Here is a 15,797-nt window from a genome sequence, read left to right on the forward strand (position 1 = left end):
GTGGGGCTGGGGGCCAGAGCCCCCCCAGAGCTGGCCCAGGGGGTGCTGGAGGGAGCAAAAAGGGGGCACAGCCCCGGGCAGGGAGGTGGTGTGACAACTACGGGGGTGCTGAGGTGGGCACCTGTGTGTGCCCCATGTGCAGGGACGTGCTGGGCGCGTGTGTGGAAGCCTGGAAGTGTTCCAGGCCAGTTTGGAGCAACCTGGGCTAGTGAAAGGTGTCCCTGCCCGTGGAACAGGATGAGCTTTAAGGTTTCTCCCAGCCCGTGCTGTGATTCTCCGTGTGCTGAGTGTGTTTCCCTGTGCGTGCAGGGCTCTGTGTGTGTTCCTCCGGCTGTACCTGAGCCACGGGGTGGCCGCTCCGCAGGTGTGTGGGAACCTGTGCTCCAGGGCTGTGCAGAGCAGGGGGACAGGACTGACGGTCACCAGGGCAACCGGGGGTCTCAGGTGATGGTTGTGGGGAGGGGGAGGTGGGGGTTTGCTGAGCCCCAAGCCCCCAGGTGCACACACACCTCTCTGCTGGGTCGGGTCACGCATCCCTGTGTGTGCGCGCCCACAGAGGGCTGGGGTCACCCCACAACCCCACAAACTTTAGGGGAGGGGGCTTGCAAACCTCGTTAGCCCTGGCAGGTGAGGGCAGGTGGGAGGTTGCCCCAGGGGTAATCCCCAAACTCTTCTGCAAGGCCCAGGGGGCAGGTGAGAGCCCCCTTCTCTGCCCCCTGTTTCCTCCTCATCTCTCTTTCCCCCCACCCAGTTCCACCACCTTCCTGGGCAGCCCCCTCCCCTCTGCCTGCCCCGCTGCCCCCCCCTCCATTCTTCCTGCCTGACACTCTCACAAAGCCCCTAGACGAGCTTTCAAAGGGGCAACTCATGCGGAAGAATTGCTGCCCCCCTCGCCCCCCCGGCTCCAAACGCAACCCAGCGCTTTTCCCAGCGGGGTGAGGGGCTCCCACTCCCCCAGACCCCTTGTTTGGGGCGATTCCCCGCGTCTCAAAGGGGGAAGCTGAGGGGGCAGGAGCCTTCGTTCCCAGTGCCACCCACATCTGCCTCGTCCTGTGGTGGCTTCTCCCGCTCCTGTCCTTCATGTCAGCCCTCGGGGGTCTTGGGGCAGGACAGGGAGCGGGGAGGTGGGAACGGGTGGGCGCGGGATGGTGGCCCTGGATGGAGCTGGAGCTGGGGGGCAGGACAAGGACCATGAGCGGGAATGGAGAGGGGGGTGACCAGGGGGTTGGGGTGGGTTGGGGGCGGAATGGTGGCCCTGGGGGGTGGGACCAGGCTCAGGGCAGGACCCCACAGGCAGGGATCGACGGTGGGCTGGGCTGAGCCCCGTGGCAGGGGCGCGATGCGTGGGTGGGACAGGGCAGGGTGGGGACCCGCGGGCAGGGTGGGGACCTACGGGCAAGGCAGGGCTGGGTGGGACCTGCAGATGCTGGAGAATCCCTGGGAAGGGAGGAGTAAGGAGCCAGCTCTGGTCCTTGGCCCGATAATGGTTCCGGCTGTGCCTCGCTTTTCCATTTCACAGAATCCCGGAATGGTTTGGGTTGGAAGGAACCTTAAAGTCACGTTCCATGGGCAGGGACCCCTTCCACTATCCCAGGTTGCTCCAAGCCCCGTCCAGCCTGACCTTGGACACTTCCAGGGATCCAGGGGCAGCCACAGCTTCTCTGGGCACCCTGTGCCAGGGCCTGCCCACCCTCACAGGGAGGAATTTGTTCCCAGGATCCCCAAATCTCCCCTGTTTTAGTTTAAAACCAGTCCCGGGAGCGGCGTCCCGCGTGCTGCGGCTCCCCCTGGCGGCCAAACCCAACCTCATCCCACCGCCCCCAGGTCCCGCTCCGGGCCCCGCAGCCCCCCGGGCCCCGCCGCCACCCCGATGTTCCCCTGAGACACCCCCGGGCCCCACCGCGACATGTTCGACCCCGCGGGACCCCCGGCCGCCGGCTACAGCGAGCACTGCTGCCTGCACCCACCCCACGGACCCGCCCCCGCCGCCCCGGGACCACCAGGTGGGTCATGGTGGGGGGCTCCAGGCTCCGCATCCACCCCTCGAGGTCAGGGGTGCTCCGGGGGTCCCTCTCCCACACCCACCTCAGCCGTCCTCCTTCCTCCAGGACTTGATTTCCCCGTGTGCCATCAGCCCGGGCACCGTGGCTATGGGCTGGCACCAGGAGCTGAACTCGCTGCTGACGGTGAGTCTCCGGTTTTGGGGCCCCGTGGGGCACGGGGGGTTCCAGGATTCCCTAGAGGAGTTAAGCATCTCTCTGTTCTGAATCCGAACTGGCGCACTCAGGGCACTCCTGCAGCCTCCAAACGCCGGCTGTGTCCGAGGGGTGTCTGCAGCCCCCAGGGCCACGCTCAGGGCAGTGCCCCCTGCTCTGGCCACGCTCAGGGCAGTGCCCCCTGCTCTGGCCACGCTCAGGGCAGTGCCCCCTGCTCTGCCCTCCCAGGCTCCCGGTTCTCCACGCCCCGCGGCGCGGGGAAGCTGGGGAAGAAGCGGGCACTGTCCATCTCCCCGCTGTCCGACTCCAGCATCGACCTGCAGACCGTGATCCGCACCTCTCCCAACTCCCTCGTGGCCTTCATCAACTCCCGCTGTGCCTCGGCCGGGGGCTCCTACGGGCACCTCTCCATCAGCACCATCAGGTGGGCACCAGCGCCCGTTCCCACCTCGGGGAGCGCTGGGAGAGCCGGAGCGGGGTGGGATGGTGGGGAAGGGATGATCGGGATCCCCGGCTGGGCGGATCTCACTCGTGTGTCCTGCCGGTGTCACCTGCTCGTCCCTCTGCTCTCCTCAGCCCGTCCCTGGGGTACCAGAGCCCACCTGGGCAGCAGAAGGGCCAAGGCCACCTGTACACGCCGCCCCCACCCTGCAGCTCCCACGAGCTGCCCCCGCGCCCGGGGCTGCTGCAGCACCCACCCCGAGGGACCCTGAAACACTGCCAGGTACCGGGAGGGGATCCGGGAGGGGATCCGGGAGGGGATCCGGGATGGGATCCGGGAGGGGATCCGGGATGGGATCCGGGAGGGGATCCGGGAGGGGATCCGGGAGGGGATCCATGTGAGGGGATCCGGGATGGGATCCGGGAGGGGATCCGGGAGGGGATCCGGGAGGGGATCTGGGAGGGGATCCGGGATGGGATCCGGGAGGGGATCAGGGATGGGATCAGGGAGGGGATCCGGGATGGGATCAGGGAGGGGATCCGGGAGGGGATCCGGGAGGGGATCTGGGAGGGGATCCGGGATGGGATCAGGGAGGGGATCCGGGAGGGGATCCGGGAGGGGATCTGGGAGGGGATCCGGGAGGGGATCCGGGAGGGGATCTGGGAGGGGATCCATGTGAGGGGATCCGGGATGGGATCCATGGGAGGGGATCCGGGAGGGGATCCGGGATGGGATCCGGGAGGGGATCCATGTGAGGGGATCCTGGAGGGGATCCGGGAGGGGATCCAGGAAGGGATCCATGTGAGGGGATCTGGGAGGGGATCTGGGAGGGGATCTGGGAGGGGATCTGGGAGGGGATCCATGTGAGGGGATCCGGGAGGGGATCCGGGAAGGGATCCATGGGAGGGGATCCGGGAGGGGATCTGGGTGAGGGGATCCATGTGAGTGGGATCTGTGTGAGAGGGATCCCTGTAAGCTGTGCATCCATGTAAGTCGTGTTCCTGTGGCCATCTCCATGCCGACTGCTTCCCGATTCCCCTGCCCCGGCAGCAGCTGAAGCTGGAGTGGAGCCTGAGCAGCCCCCTGAGTGCCAAATTCCCAGAGGAGCGATCTGAGGGTGACATCTCCAGCCCAGCGTCCACGGGCACCCAGGTACACCGCAGGCCATGGGATCCCCCCTCACATCCCCAACTCCAGCACCGCTCCTGGGGGTCACACCTGGGAGCGCTCACCTGTCCGTGCTCCCCCAGGACCCCTTGCTGGGCATGCTGGATGTTCGGGAAGAGCTGGAGAAGGAGGATGGGAAACCCGAGTGTGAGGCTGTGTATGAGACCAACTGCTACTGGGACGGCTGTGCCAAGGAGTTTGACACGCAGGAGCAGCTGGTGCACGTGAGTCAGGGGCTGCCGAGGTGTTCCCACCCCCAAAGCTGCCCTCATCCCCCTGGATCAGCCCATGATTCCTGCTCAGTTCCCAACCACCCGCCCTGGGAGCTCACTGTGATGCTGGGAAGGGAGGGATGGGCATCCCCCAGCTCTCCTCAGCCACTGGTGCTTCCAGACTCCCTCCTTTGCTCCAGCTTTCTTTCCTCCAACTCTCCAATATCCCCCTGACCATCCTTCGGATCACCTTGATGCCTTTGGCCACTCTTGATCCTCCCAGAGCATCCCTCAAACATCCCCTGCATTCTCTGCCTCCTCCAAACCCCACCTGAGCTGTTCTCCCCCAAACTCTGCTGTCTGCACCTGCCATCCCAGTCCCTCTATGTCCCTTTCTCCCATCCCAGTCTGTCCACGTCCCTTTCTGCCACCCCAATCCCTCCATACCCCTTTCTCCCATTACATTCTCGTATCTCCCTGCCCCTTGTCCCCCTCCCCAGTGCCACCAGTGATGCTCCTCTCCCTTCTCAGCACATCAACAACGAGCACATCCACGGGGAGAAGAAGGAGTTTGTGTGCCACTGGGCAGCGTGTTCCCGGGAGCAGAGGCCCTTCAAGGCCCAGTACATGCTGGTGGTGCACATGCGGCGGCACACGGGCGAGAAACCTCACAAGTGCACGGTGAGATGCCGAAAATTCCTCAGCAATGCTGGGTGAGCTGGGAAAATGAGGGGGGACAGGGTAGAGCATGAGAGTGGGTACAAGTGGAGGGGTGGCAGAAGGGGGTGGGCAGCAGGTGGGTACAGGTTTGGGGCTCATGGAAGCATGGAATGTTTGGGGTTGGAGGGACCTTAAAGCTCATCCCTGTCATGGGTGGGGACACTTTCCACTAGCCCAGGTTGGTCCAAGTCCTCTCCAGCCTGGCCTTGGGCACTTCCAGGGATGGGGCAGCCACAGCTCCTCTGGGTAAGCTGTGCCAGGGCCTCCCCACCCTCCCAGGGAGGGATTTGTTCCCAACATCCCATCTGAGCCCAGAGTCCCATCGTTCCTGTGCTTTGGAATACGTTCCTGAATTTAACCCGGGATGGGGAGCTGGGTGATGCAGTCAATCCCCGTTTGTGGTTTCCCCTTGGGGACTCTCTGAGGGGCTGCCAGGGACAGGGACACGGCACAAGCCCAGGGTGAGGGGCAGTGCCACGGTGTGAGGATGAGGAGGGTGAAGAGGGTGAGGTGTGTGCCCATGGTGTGAGGATGAGGAGGGTGAGGTGTGTGCCCATGGTGTGAGGATGAGGAGGGTGAGGAGGGTGCCCATGGTGTGAGGATGAGGAGGATGAGGAGGATGAGGAGGATGAGGAGGATGGGGAGGGTGCCCATGGTGTGAGGATGAGGAGGATGAGGAGGGTGAGGAGGGTGAGCTGTGTGCCCATGGTGTGAGGATGAGGAGGGTGAGGAGGGTGAGCTGTGTGCCCATGGTGTGAGGATGAGGAGGGTGAGGAGGGTGCCCATGGTGTGAGGATGAGGAGGATGAGGAGGATGGGGAGGGTGCCCATGGTGTGAGGATGAGGAGGATGAGGAGGATGGGGAGGATGAGGAGGATGGGGAGGGTGCCCATGGTGTGAGGATGAGGAGGATGAGTGTGAGGATGAGGATGAGGAGGATGAGGAGGATGAGGAAGGTGCCCATGGTGTGAGGATGAGGAGGATGAGGAGGGTGAGGAGGGTGAGGTGTGTGCCCATGGTGTGAGGATGAGGAGGGTGAGGAGGGTGCCCATGGTGTGAGGATGAGGAGGATGAGTGTGAGGATGAGGAGGATGAGGAGGATGAGGAGGGTGAGGAGGATGAGGAGGGTGAGGAGGGTGAGGAGGGTGAGGAGGGTGAGGAGGGTGAGGAGGGTGAGGAGGGTGAGGAGGGTGCCCACGGTGTGAGGATGAGGAGGATGAGGAGGATGAGGAGGATGAGGAGGATGAGGAGGATGAAGAGGATGAAGAGGATGAGGAGGATGAGGAAGGTGAGGAGTGTGCCCACGGTGTGGGATGTGGGATGACGAGGTCCCAGGCGTGGTGCCGGTGTGTGACACATCCCACCCTGCTGCGCCGCAGTTCGAGGGCTGTAACAAGGCCTATTCCCGCCTGGAGAACCTCAAGACCCACCTGCGCTCGCACACGGGTGAGAAACCCTACGTGTGTGAGCACGAGGGCTGCAACAAGGCCTTTTCCAACGCCTCCGACCGCGCCAAGCACCAAAACCGCACCCACTCCAACGAGGTACGGCCCCACCCAGCGCTCCCCGTGTGCTTCCAGGTCATTCCCATCCTCTGAGAACTCCCCACATCCCTGGCTTTTGCTCCTGTGTGCCCCAATTCCCTCTTTTCCTGCTCTAATTTCCCTCTTCTCCATCATCACCAGCATTCCTGCTTTTGGGGGGCTCCCTCCTTCCTCTGCCTTCCTGAGCTCTCCCCAGCACCCACCTGCAATTCCCCCTCAGCTCTCTGCAGAGGGTGATGAGGAGAGGTTTAATTTTGGGGAGGGGGCTGTAGTTGGAGCTGACAGCCTCCCTCCTCCCGGTTTTCCCGGGCAGAAGCCGTACGTGTGCAAAATTCCCGGCTGCACCAAGCGCTACACGGACCCCAGCTCCCTGCGCAAACACGTCAAGACCGTGCACGGCCCCGACGCCCACGTCACCAAAAAGCACCGAGGGGACGTGGGGCCAGGCCGGGCACTGCCCACCCCCAGTGCCCCCCCGGACATGAAACAGGAGAAGGACGCAAACGGCCCCAGCGAGGCTCGGAAGGACGATGGGAAACTCCTGGTGCCTGAGCTGGCCTTGGTGAGGAGCTGCGGGGGCAGTGGAGGAAGGAGGGAGGGTTTGGTGCTGGGAGATCACCCTCGAGCGATGGAACAAGAGAAAATACCCTCGAGCTGTTCCAGGGGAGGCTTAGGTTGGATATTTTGGAGAATTTCTTCATTGTCAGGCACTGGAATGGGCTGCCCAAGGCAGTGGTGGAGTCACCATCCCTGGTGAAGTGTCCAAAAAACACCGGGATGTGGCACTTGGGGACGTGATTTAGCGCTGAACACGGCAGTGTTGGGTTGATAGCTGGACTCGGTGATCTCAGAGGCATTTCCAGCCTTTGTGACGATTCCAAGTGTGTCCTGTGTACCTGACCCCCTTTGCCTTGGCCGTGCTCTGGTTCTCTCCAGAAGCCTCAGCCCAGCCCGGGTGGGCAATCCTCGTGCAGCAGCGACCACTCGCCCCTGGGCAGCACCACCAACAACGACAGCGGCGTGGAGATGGCAGGAAACGCCGGCGGCAGCTACGAGGACCTGTCCACGCTGGAGGACGTGGTGCCCGGGGAGCCCATGGGCACCTCGGGGCTCATGGCTCTCCACAAACTGGAAAACCTTCGCATCGACAAACTGAAGCAGCTGAGGAAACCGGCAGCTTCCAAGGGCCTGAACCTGCCGCCCATCCCCGGAGCCGGTGAGATCAGCGTCCCTCTCCCCCTGGGATGTGGGGCCTGGCCCATGGGAAGTGTGTGGAGAGGTCTGGTTGGCAGCCAGGGATTTCCACACCTTGCTGGAATTAGAAGTGAATCCCAAAACCTGGGGAAACCTTAAGGGGTTCCAAGAGAACTGGAGAGGGGTTTCGGACAAGGGCCTGGAGTGCCAGGATAAGGGGGAATGGCTTCACGTTGGAATATTGGATATTGGAAGGAATTCCTCCCTGTGAGGGTGGGGAGACCCTGGCACAGGGTGCCCAGAGAAGTTGTGGCTGCCCCAGCCCTGGAAGCACCCAAGGCCAGCTTGGAGCAGCCTGGTCTAGAGGAAAGTGTCCCATGGCAGGAGGTGGAAGTGGCCGGTCTTTAGGATCCCTCCCAACCCAAACCATTCCACAATTCCATGATTTTTCCAACCTAAATGAGCTTCTGCCCGTCTTTGCTGCCACCTGCTCCCCGTCCTTGCAGGCTCCAACCATGGAAGAGCCAGACCCCGGCTCTGGAGGTGGCTCCTGTCCCTGCTCTGCCACTGCCAGGCTGTGTCCCGGGGTAACTCCTCCTTCTGTCCCTCAGGCCTGCCCGGGGACGTTCCCGGTCTCCCGGTGCCGCCGCCAGCCTCGCACCGGCGCATCGCGGAGCTGTCGGCAGCAGAGCTGGGCCTGGTGGCCCTGGGCGAGCGCCGGAGCAGCGGCACCAGCACCGTCAGCTCCGCCTACACCGTCAGCCGCCGCTCGTCGCTGGTGTCCCCGTACCTGGCGGGGCCGTGCCCGGGCGGCGAGGCCGGAGCGATGCCCGGCGGGCCGTGCCCGGCGGACGGCTACGATCCCATCTCTCCGGACGAGTCGCGGCGCTCCGGCGACGCCGGCGTTTGCGGGGGGCTGCCGGGGGTGGGCAGCCTCACCCCGGCCCAGCGCTACCGCCTCAAGGCCAAATACGCCGCAGCCACGGGCGGGCCCCCGCCGACCCCCCTGCCCGGCGTGGAGCAGCTGGCCGCGGGTGGCCACGGTGCCGTGCCCGGTGCTTACCCCGCTCCCGCCGGCCCTCGCTGCGTCGCCAACGGCTTGGTGAGAAGGCACAGCTCCAACGAGCACCCCGGCTACCCGGGCGCCGTCCCTGCTCACCTGGTGCCCCGGCACGGCGCTCGACGGGCAAGCGACCCGGCTCGGACGGTGGCCAAGCCTCCGGCAGTGCCCAGGGTGCAGAGGTTTAAGAGCGTGGGGAATGTGAGCGTGCCAGGCGCGGGCAGGACAGCGCTGCAGCCTCTGGGCGGCTCCGAGGCCAACCTGCAGCGCCACGGCTTCTCCCCACGGCCCCCCAGCATCACCGAGAACGTCTTCCTGGAGAGCATGGGGGGCCCCGAGTCCGGCCTGCTGGAGATGGATCAGTACCTGAGCTATCCCGAGGAAAGCTTCCCGTGCCAGGGCACCGCTGTGGAGCTCCAGGGTGGCATCTACGGTGCTCCCCGGACGGTGGTGGGGACGCATGGGGACGTGGAGGAGGGGCTGCTGCAGCCCGAGTTCTCCCTCCCGCAGTGCCAGATGAACCAGCGCTTCCCCAGTTTGCCTGCCGGGAACGGGGCCCTGCCGGCGCCCTGGGATGGATCCCCCCAGGGCACGCTGGAGATGAGCTCCAGGCAAAGCCTCGGAGCTGCAGCTCCGGCCATGGCCGGGCCACACTGTCCCCATCAAAGCGTGGAGTACCCCCACCCCAGCGCCTGCGGGCAGCATCCCAAACTGCTGAGCTCGTGCCAGGACGCCGAATTTTCCGGGGGGCACCGGTTTAACCGACTCCAGATCAAATCCGAGCAGCGGTACCCAGCTCCGAGCCCGGCACTTGCTCCCTGCCCCAGCACCAAACTGGGCGGGCCCGCAGCGTCCCCCGCTGCCTTCGGCCACGCCATGGAGCTGGGGCCGGGCGGGTTCCCCCCCGCGGCACCGGCACCGGCACCGGCACCGGCACCGGCACCGGGCGGGTACATGGGCATCGCCAGCCCGGGCGGCCGCAGAGCCCAGACCCCCACCCTGCAGACCAAAGAGGTGATGGTCAGGAACTACGTGGAGGCGCAGCAGGCGCTGATGTGGGGGGAGCAGCCCCAGTGCAAGGGGAGCGCGGCTGCCGTGGGGCCGGGCGGCGAGCCCGGGCAGTGCCAGGCCGTGCCGTACCTCAGCCCCAGGTACTGCGGGTACCAACCCAAACCGGATCATCTGCAGAGCCTGGCGGAGCCCCAGCACCTCCTGAGTCCCCCCTGCTTCAACCCCGAGATGATCCCGCACCCTCCAGGTGGCCCGAAACCAGCGGGTCACCAAGCCAGCCTGAGCTACCCGGGCAGCCTGGCACAGCCCGGCCACGGCTACGAGGGGCTGGACGCCGGTGCCCGGCGCCTGCCGCGCTTGCCCCCCGCCCGCCTCGCCCCCGAGGGGCCCGGGAACCTCCCCCTGTACTACCCGGGCCAGGGGGGCAAAGGTGGGCACAAGCTGCCGGGCCAGGGGGCAGCGAGCTGCGGGGGGAGCGGGCACTACGGCCCGGAGGGACTCAAGGGCACCTCCTGTTACTACCTGGACTCGGGCGAGCAGGTGGCCAACAGCCTGGACTCGCTGGACCTGGAGAACACGCACCTTGACTTCGCTGCCATCGTGGAGGACGTGGAGACCCCCGCAGCACTGCCCGGACCCCCCAGCCCGGCCGGGGGGCTCCTGCTGCCCTCGGCTGGGGGGGCAAACATGGCAGTGGGGGACATGAGCTCCATGCTGAGCACGTTGGCAGGGGAGAGCCACTTCCTCAACTCCCTGTCCTAACGGGGGGTACCTGCCCTCAGGTGGGCGCCTCTGTGCCCGGGGGGCGCCTTGGGGAATCCTCACACGCAGCTTTGTGCCTGGGGGAAGCGGGGAACACCCCTGGAGCCCCCCCTTCTCCAGTCTCGGAGTGTCACCCTCGTGCAGGAGGGGTCCCAGACACTGCCGCGACCCTCCAGGTGACCTCTGGCGTGGGGAACTGGTTTTACTGGGCCCTTACTGCGGTGCCTCGGGGCGCAGCCTGAACGCTGAAACCAAAGAGCCCCCGCCCTGCGGGCCGGCCCCATCCCAGTGCTCCCAGTGCCCCCCACCCCAAATCCCAGTCTGTCAGGACTGCAAGCGCCCCCAGCCCTGCTCCAGGGGGGCAGTTCCCCGGGGGTGGGACGGGGGGTGCCTGTACATAGTGTTCATAGCTGTCTGTCTGTCTGTCCCTCCTGCCTGTGAGAGCACCAGCGGTGCCGCCCCCTCCCCTCATTAAACCCTTTCTCAGGGGACTTTGTGTGTTTGTCACCGGGGGCTTCCGGCTTCATCCTGTCCTGGGGAGGGGTGGACAGGACATTCCTTGGTCCTCTGTGACCAAAACCCCCCTGGCAGCATCTTCCCCACCCTCAGTCAGGGATCCAAAGCTGTTCCCGAGGTGCTGCCGTGACCCAGAGCGAGCGATACTGCAATTAGTGCTTCAAATAATGCAAACGCCTTAAAATAATGCTATTAATTATGCAAAAAAAAAAAATAGGTTAAAATGATTCGATTTTCATGCGGAAAATTACCTAGGATAACGTAATTAATCATGGGGGAAAAAACCAGCCTAAAATAATGCGGGTTTATATTATTTTGTTCATGTAATTAATGGTGCAAAAATTGCATAAAATAATGCAATTAATGATACCAAAATTCCATGAAATTATGCAATTTTGTATAATTTGCTATAACGCAATAATGCAAAAAAGTTCTTAAAATAACGCAATTGATGATAATAACACCAAAAAAATGCAATAATGCAACATTTGCTTAAAATAATGCAATTATGTGTGGAAGATTTATTTAAATAACGCAACTGTGCATAATTTGCTTAAAATAATTCAATCAGTGGCGCGAAAAACGCTGAAAACGATGAAACAGTGCAAAAAAAAAAAATAATTGCTTAAAATAGCAAAACTAATGAGCAGATTTTGCATTAACGCAATTTTGCATAGTTCGGTTGAAGTAACGCGATTAAGCATGCAAAAAAAAAAAATTTTAAATAATGCAATCATAGCAATCAGGGTGTTTCCCCCGCACACCCAGAGCCTCGTCACGCTGTAATTAAGCAGTAATTAACAGGTAATTAAGCCGCGGCAGCGGGCTGCTGGCGCTCTCTGGCGGTCCCGGTAAGGAATGAGATCCTGCGAGGCACCGGGGGCACCGATTCGGCTCCGGACGGAGATTCCGTGGAGCCCCCCGGGATACCGGGAGTGCCCGTGGCGCCTCTGGAAGTCGCGGGGTCCCGGGAGGGAGCGGAACCGCCGGGGATTCAGAGTTCAGGGGGTTGAGTTCGGTTCCTCCGAGGCGGTGACAGCGCTCGGGTGTCACCGGAGCCGCCAAGCCCGGGGACAGCCGGTGCCGGTTCCAGTGACGGGAGGGGAGGTGAGACCCCCGGAGTGGGAGTTGTGGCGGTGGAAAGGGGTCCTGGGACAGAGCGGGACCCCGGATCCCCCCTCAGCCGGGCTCTGTTCCCTTTCTGCCGCACTCCCCGGGGCAGGGACACGGCAGGGACAGCGCTTGGATGTCACCGGAGCCGCCAGCCCCGGGGACAGCCGGTGCCAGCTCCGACCGGGACCCCCTCGGGCCCAGGGCAGCACGGGGAACACCCGATATTAAACACAGCTGGGGTTGTGGTTGGGAGAACAATAAATAGCGATAAATAATGGGGGGACAAGGCACAGGGACAGACTGCAAAGGCACAGGGACACGGCACAGCGCTGTCCCGTGGTGCTGACAGCAGCAATAGGAACTGGGGCATTCCCAGCCGCCCTGATCTGCTCCGTGCCCAGCCCAGGACGCAGCAGGGTCTGGCAAAACCCCCCCCGTGGGCTCGGGGCCATCGCAGCAGCTCCTCTCTGTCACTTCCCCGCTCGCTCCTTGTGCGACTCGGTCACCACTTGCTGCAAGAGGAGGATTTGGGGATCGGTCCCACGGCAGGGTTGGGCCTCCCAATCTCCTCCTCCTCCTCCAATTCTCACCTGCCCGTCCCGTGTCTCGATGGTTTTGATGAGCACCATCCTCCGTGCCGGGCTCTCGGCAGCTTGGGGCTCCAGCACTGGGACAGAGGGGCCATCAGCACCTCCCAGACAGCCAGGACAGGAGCCCAGGGACCCACCCACACCCACACAGGGCCTCAACCCCCAAGGAAAGATCCCCAGGCATAGTGAGGGACCCTCAGTTTGTCGCTCACCTGAGCTTCTCGTGCTGAAGGAGGTGGTGGGGTGCAGTGGGATGGTGATCCTGGGGGGAGAGGGGGATGAGGAGGGTCTGGGACTCCTGGGCATTGCCAGTGACCCTTGGCCCTTCCACACTTGCAGTCTATGACCCACATCCCAGCTGAGCTGGGGGCTGCCCGTGGGCTGCCGGGCCGGCACCCGGAGCTGAGCTGGAGGCAACTCCCCCACCAACCCCCGGCCTTGCCTTTATCTGAACAGCAAGAAGCTCCCATGGGAACCTCTTGTTTTCCTGTGGGATCAAGGCCTGGAGCTGCCTCCTCCCGAGAAAATGCCACAATAACCGGGCTGACTCAACACGGGGGAACTTCCCCTCCCCAAGCAGGGGGGAGACGCCGTGTGCCGGGCTCCCCTCACCGGCTCTCCTCGCCCTCCAGCAGCTTGCGGTATGTGGCAATCTCGATGTCCAGGGCCATCTTGACGTTGAGCAGGTCCTGGTACTCTCGCAGGTGCCGTGCCATCTCCTCCTTCATCTGCTGGATCTCCTGCTCCAGCCTCCCCACCACGTCCTGGTAGTTCCCGATCTCCTCCCCGAACTCATCCTCCATCTCCCGCATCTGCCGTTGCAGCGCCTCGTTCTGCAGGGGAAGAAGGGGCTGCAAGGGGCTGGGGTGGGGCACCTGGTTCTTGCACCTCCCCAAACACTGCCCGGCTCTCACCACGCCCTTCAGCCCGTCCACCTCGCAGGTCAGGCTCTGGATCTGCCGCCGGGACTCGTTCATCTCCTGCTTGGCCAGCCGCAGCGCCTCGTGGTTACGGTTTGCTGCGTCCGAGAGGTCGGCAAACTGCATGGGCCAGGAGAGTCAGGGCTCTGGGATGGCTGAGCCCCCCAAAATCCCTCCCAGCCCCGGGTACCTTTGACTTGTACCATTCCTCGGCTTCCTGGAGGTTCTTGACAGCGATGCTCTCGTACTGGGTGCGGATTTCCCGCAGCGCAGCCGTCAGCTCTGGTTTGCAGACCTGCACCTCCGGCAGCCCCGCCGGGCTCGGGGCACTCCCCTCCAGGTCCCGCAGCTCCTGCGTGGGTGCGTGGGCTTCACGTCGTGGCACAAGGACCTGACCTGGTCCCCCTGGCCCCATCCCTCCCCGGCCCCCACCTCCTCGTGCAGCTTCTTGAGGAAGCCGATCTCGTCCATCAGCAGCTCGACCTTGCGCTCCAGCTCCAGGCGAGACAGCGTGGCGTGGTCCACGTCCTGTGGGAGAGGTCGGGATGAGCTGCAGGGCGGCGTGGATGGGATGGGGAGACCCTGGGGCCCCCCCGGGGTGGTGGGGGATGAGGATTCGGTACCGAGTGGGAAGACGGGCCCACCGGTCCCCTCACCTTGCGGAACAGCACCAGACTCTTCTCGGCATCCTCACGCTTCTGTGTCTCGTCCTCCAGCCTGGGGGCAGCAAGGGATGAGAGGGAGGTGGGGGCGGGGGTGCAGACCCCCCTCCTCCTGCCTCCTGTTGCAGTCCCCTCCACACGCAGCGGAGGCGAGCGGGGATGGAGCGTCCCCAGCGCTCGCACCAATCCCCTCCCAGTGCCCCCACCCTTGCCCTGCCCCTCCCAGTGCCCCGCCCTTCCGCGGGGCCCAGATCTCCCAGTGCCTCCCAGTGCTCTCCGTGAATCCCGGGTGCCTTTCCCAATGTGGGCTGAGCGTAACCCTCCCTTCCCAGGGATCCTCTTCCCCGGACATTCACCAGTCCCCGACTTCCCCGGGGCTCCCCCATCCCGCCGCATCCTCCGGTCCCAATCCTGATGCTCATCCCATCACATTCCTCATGCCAGCGGATCCCCCAGTCCCAATCTGGCACCTTCCCCACTCCTCATCCTATGCACAACTCACCCGGACTCATCCCCGATTCCCATGGCAGTACATCCCTCATTCCAGTTCATTCCTCTTCCCGGTGCGTTCCCTGGTCCCTGGCACATCCCCAGTCCCCTCCCCGCTCCATCCTTCATCCCAGCGCATCCCCAGACCCCACCCCAGTGCATCCCTCATCCCGGTGCATCCCCGGTCCCCATCCCGGTCCATCCCTCATCCCAGCGCATCCCTCATCTCAGTGCATCCCCAGACCCCTCCCCGGTGCATCCCCGGTTCCCTCCCCTGTGCATCCCTCATCCCAGTGCATCCCCAGTCCCCTCCCCGGTGCATCCCCGGTCGCCTCCCCGGCTCATCCCTCATCCCGGTGCATCCTCCAGTCCCCACACCGGCTCATCCCTCATCCCAACCCATCCTCGGTCCCCATCCCGCTGCCTCCCACGGCCCCACCGTCGGCCCACCGCTGCCGTAGGGCCGCCAGGTCGGTGGCGAGCCCGTCCCGCTCCGCCTGGAGCCGGTCCCGGTCGCGGCCGAGGCGCTGCAGCCTCTCCCGCAGCCCCCGCAGCTCCCCCTGCACCAGCCCGGTGCGGGGCCCGGTGGCGGCGGTGGCGCGGCCCAGGGCGGCGCGGAGGGTCCCGTTCTGCCGTTCCAGCGCCCGCACCCTCTCCAGGAAAGCGGCGAAACGATCGTTCAGTGCCGCCAGTTCCTCCCGCTCCGCGCCCCGAGCCGCCGCCGCCGCCGCCAGCCGCCCTGGCTGCACCCCGGGGTCCCGCTCACGGCGGCTCATGGTTGCACCGGGAGGGCGGTGGCTGCCGGTATCGGCCCTTTATAGCGGACAGCGGCTCCGCCCCGCCGGGGGAACCCGGGGTACGGGACAGAGAGAGGGGAGGGGTCTCCCGGCCGGAGGGAGGATCAGGGGCTACGGATGTCCCCTCGGGAGGGGCGGGGAAAGGGGCTGGGGGTGGTCGGGGACAGCCCTCGGGATGAGGGGCAGGGGCTGCAGGACGTAGGGCTGCAGGTATTTCCCTTCTGGGGGCTCGAAGACCCCCTCGGGATGCGAGGCGGGGGCTGGTGGGTCCCCCCTCAGCGGTGCAGGCAGAGGAATCCAGCAGCACCAACGGGGAGGGGGCCGAGGGTGCTCGGGAGACACAAGATCCCCTCGCTGGGTCAGAGGGACCCTTATGGGGTCCT

At 64.4% G+C, this 15,797-nt stretch overlaps 2 protein-coding genes across 3 annotated transcripts; one reads left to right on the top strand and one right to left on the bottom strand.

The window, feature by feature from the left end:
- The first annotated feature begins 1,888 nt into the window (after window positions 1-1,888).
- GLI1 (GLI family zinc finger 1) lies at window positions 1,889-11,052 on the top strand. Of its 2 annotated transcripts, none has more exons than XM_086870206.1 (11): window positions 1,889-2,003; window positions 2,109-2,186; window positions 2,445-2,640; window positions 2,793-2,940; window positions 3,709-3,810; window positions 3,909-4,049; window positions 4,569-4,718; window positions 6,136-6,300; window positions 6,614-6,862; window positions 7,237-7,546; window positions 8,148-11,052. In XM_086870206.1, the coding sequence occupies exons 1-11, from the start codon at window positions 1,907-1,909 to the stop codon at window positions 10,325-10,327; spliced, it is 3,816 nt and encodes a 1,271-aa protein (XP_086726332.1). In that variant the 5' UTR covers window positions 1,889-1,906; the 3' UTR covers window positions 10,328-11,052. The 2 variants fall into 2 exon arrangements, with proteins under 2 accessions (XP_086726332.1, XP_086726331.1); XM_086870205.1 differs by having other exon boundaries at window positions 7,237-7,516; window positions 8,106-11,052.
- A 278-nt stretch (window positions 11,053-11,330) lies between these two features.
- PRPH (peripherin) lies at window positions 11,331-15,393 on the bottom strand. The gene is made up of 9 exons (XM_086870408.1): window positions 15,068-15,393; window positions 14,123-14,183; window positions 13,899-13,994; window positions 13,657-13,818; window positions 13,461-13,586; window positions 13,159-13,379; window positions 12,759-12,808; window positions 12,547-12,623; window positions 11,331-12,468 (listed from the first exon to the last, which is right to left on the bottom strand). Exons 1-9 carry the CDS (start codon window positions 15,391-15,393, stop codon window positions 12,427-12,429), a joined length of 1,161 nt encoding a protein of 386 aa, XP_086726534.1. The 3' UTR covers window positions 11,331-12,426.
- Window positions 15,394-15,797: the final 404 nt, after the last annotated feature.

The sequence above is a fragment of the Cyanistes caeruleus genome, chromosome 32 (genome assembly GCF_971803275.1).
Source record: "Cyanistes caeruleus chromosome 32, bCyaCae1.hap1.1, whole genome shotgun sequence".
Lineage (NCBI taxonomy): Eukaryota > Metazoa > Chordata > Aves > Passeriformes > Paridae > Cyanistes > Cyanistes caeruleus.

Coding starts and splice junctions, on each gene's coding strand:
- GLI1 (XM_086870205.1), top strand. CDS start 1,907: ATGTTCGACCCCGCGGGACCCCCGGCCGCCGGCTACAGCGAGCACTGC. Junction 2,004..2,108: donor CGCCGCCCCGGGACCACCAG/GTGGGTCATGGT, acceptor TCCTTCCTCCAG/GACTTGATTTCCCCGTGTGC. Junction 2,641..2,792: donor CTCTCCATCAGCACCATCAG/GTGGGCACCAGC, acceptor TGCTCTCCTCAG/CCCGTCCCTGGGGTACCAGA.
- PRPH (XM_086870408.1), bottom strand. CDS start 15,393: ATGAGCCGCCGTGAGCGGGACCCCGGGGTGCAGCCAGGGCGGCTGGCG. Junction 12,809..13,158: donor CTGGAGGGCGAGGAGAGCCG/GTGAGGGGAGCC, acceptor CTCTCCCCCCAG/GATCACCATCCCACTGCACC. Junction 12,624..12,758: donor CTTCAGCACGAGAAGCTCAG/GTGAGCGACAAA, acceptor CCTCTGTCCCAG/TGCTGGAGCCCCAAGCTGCC.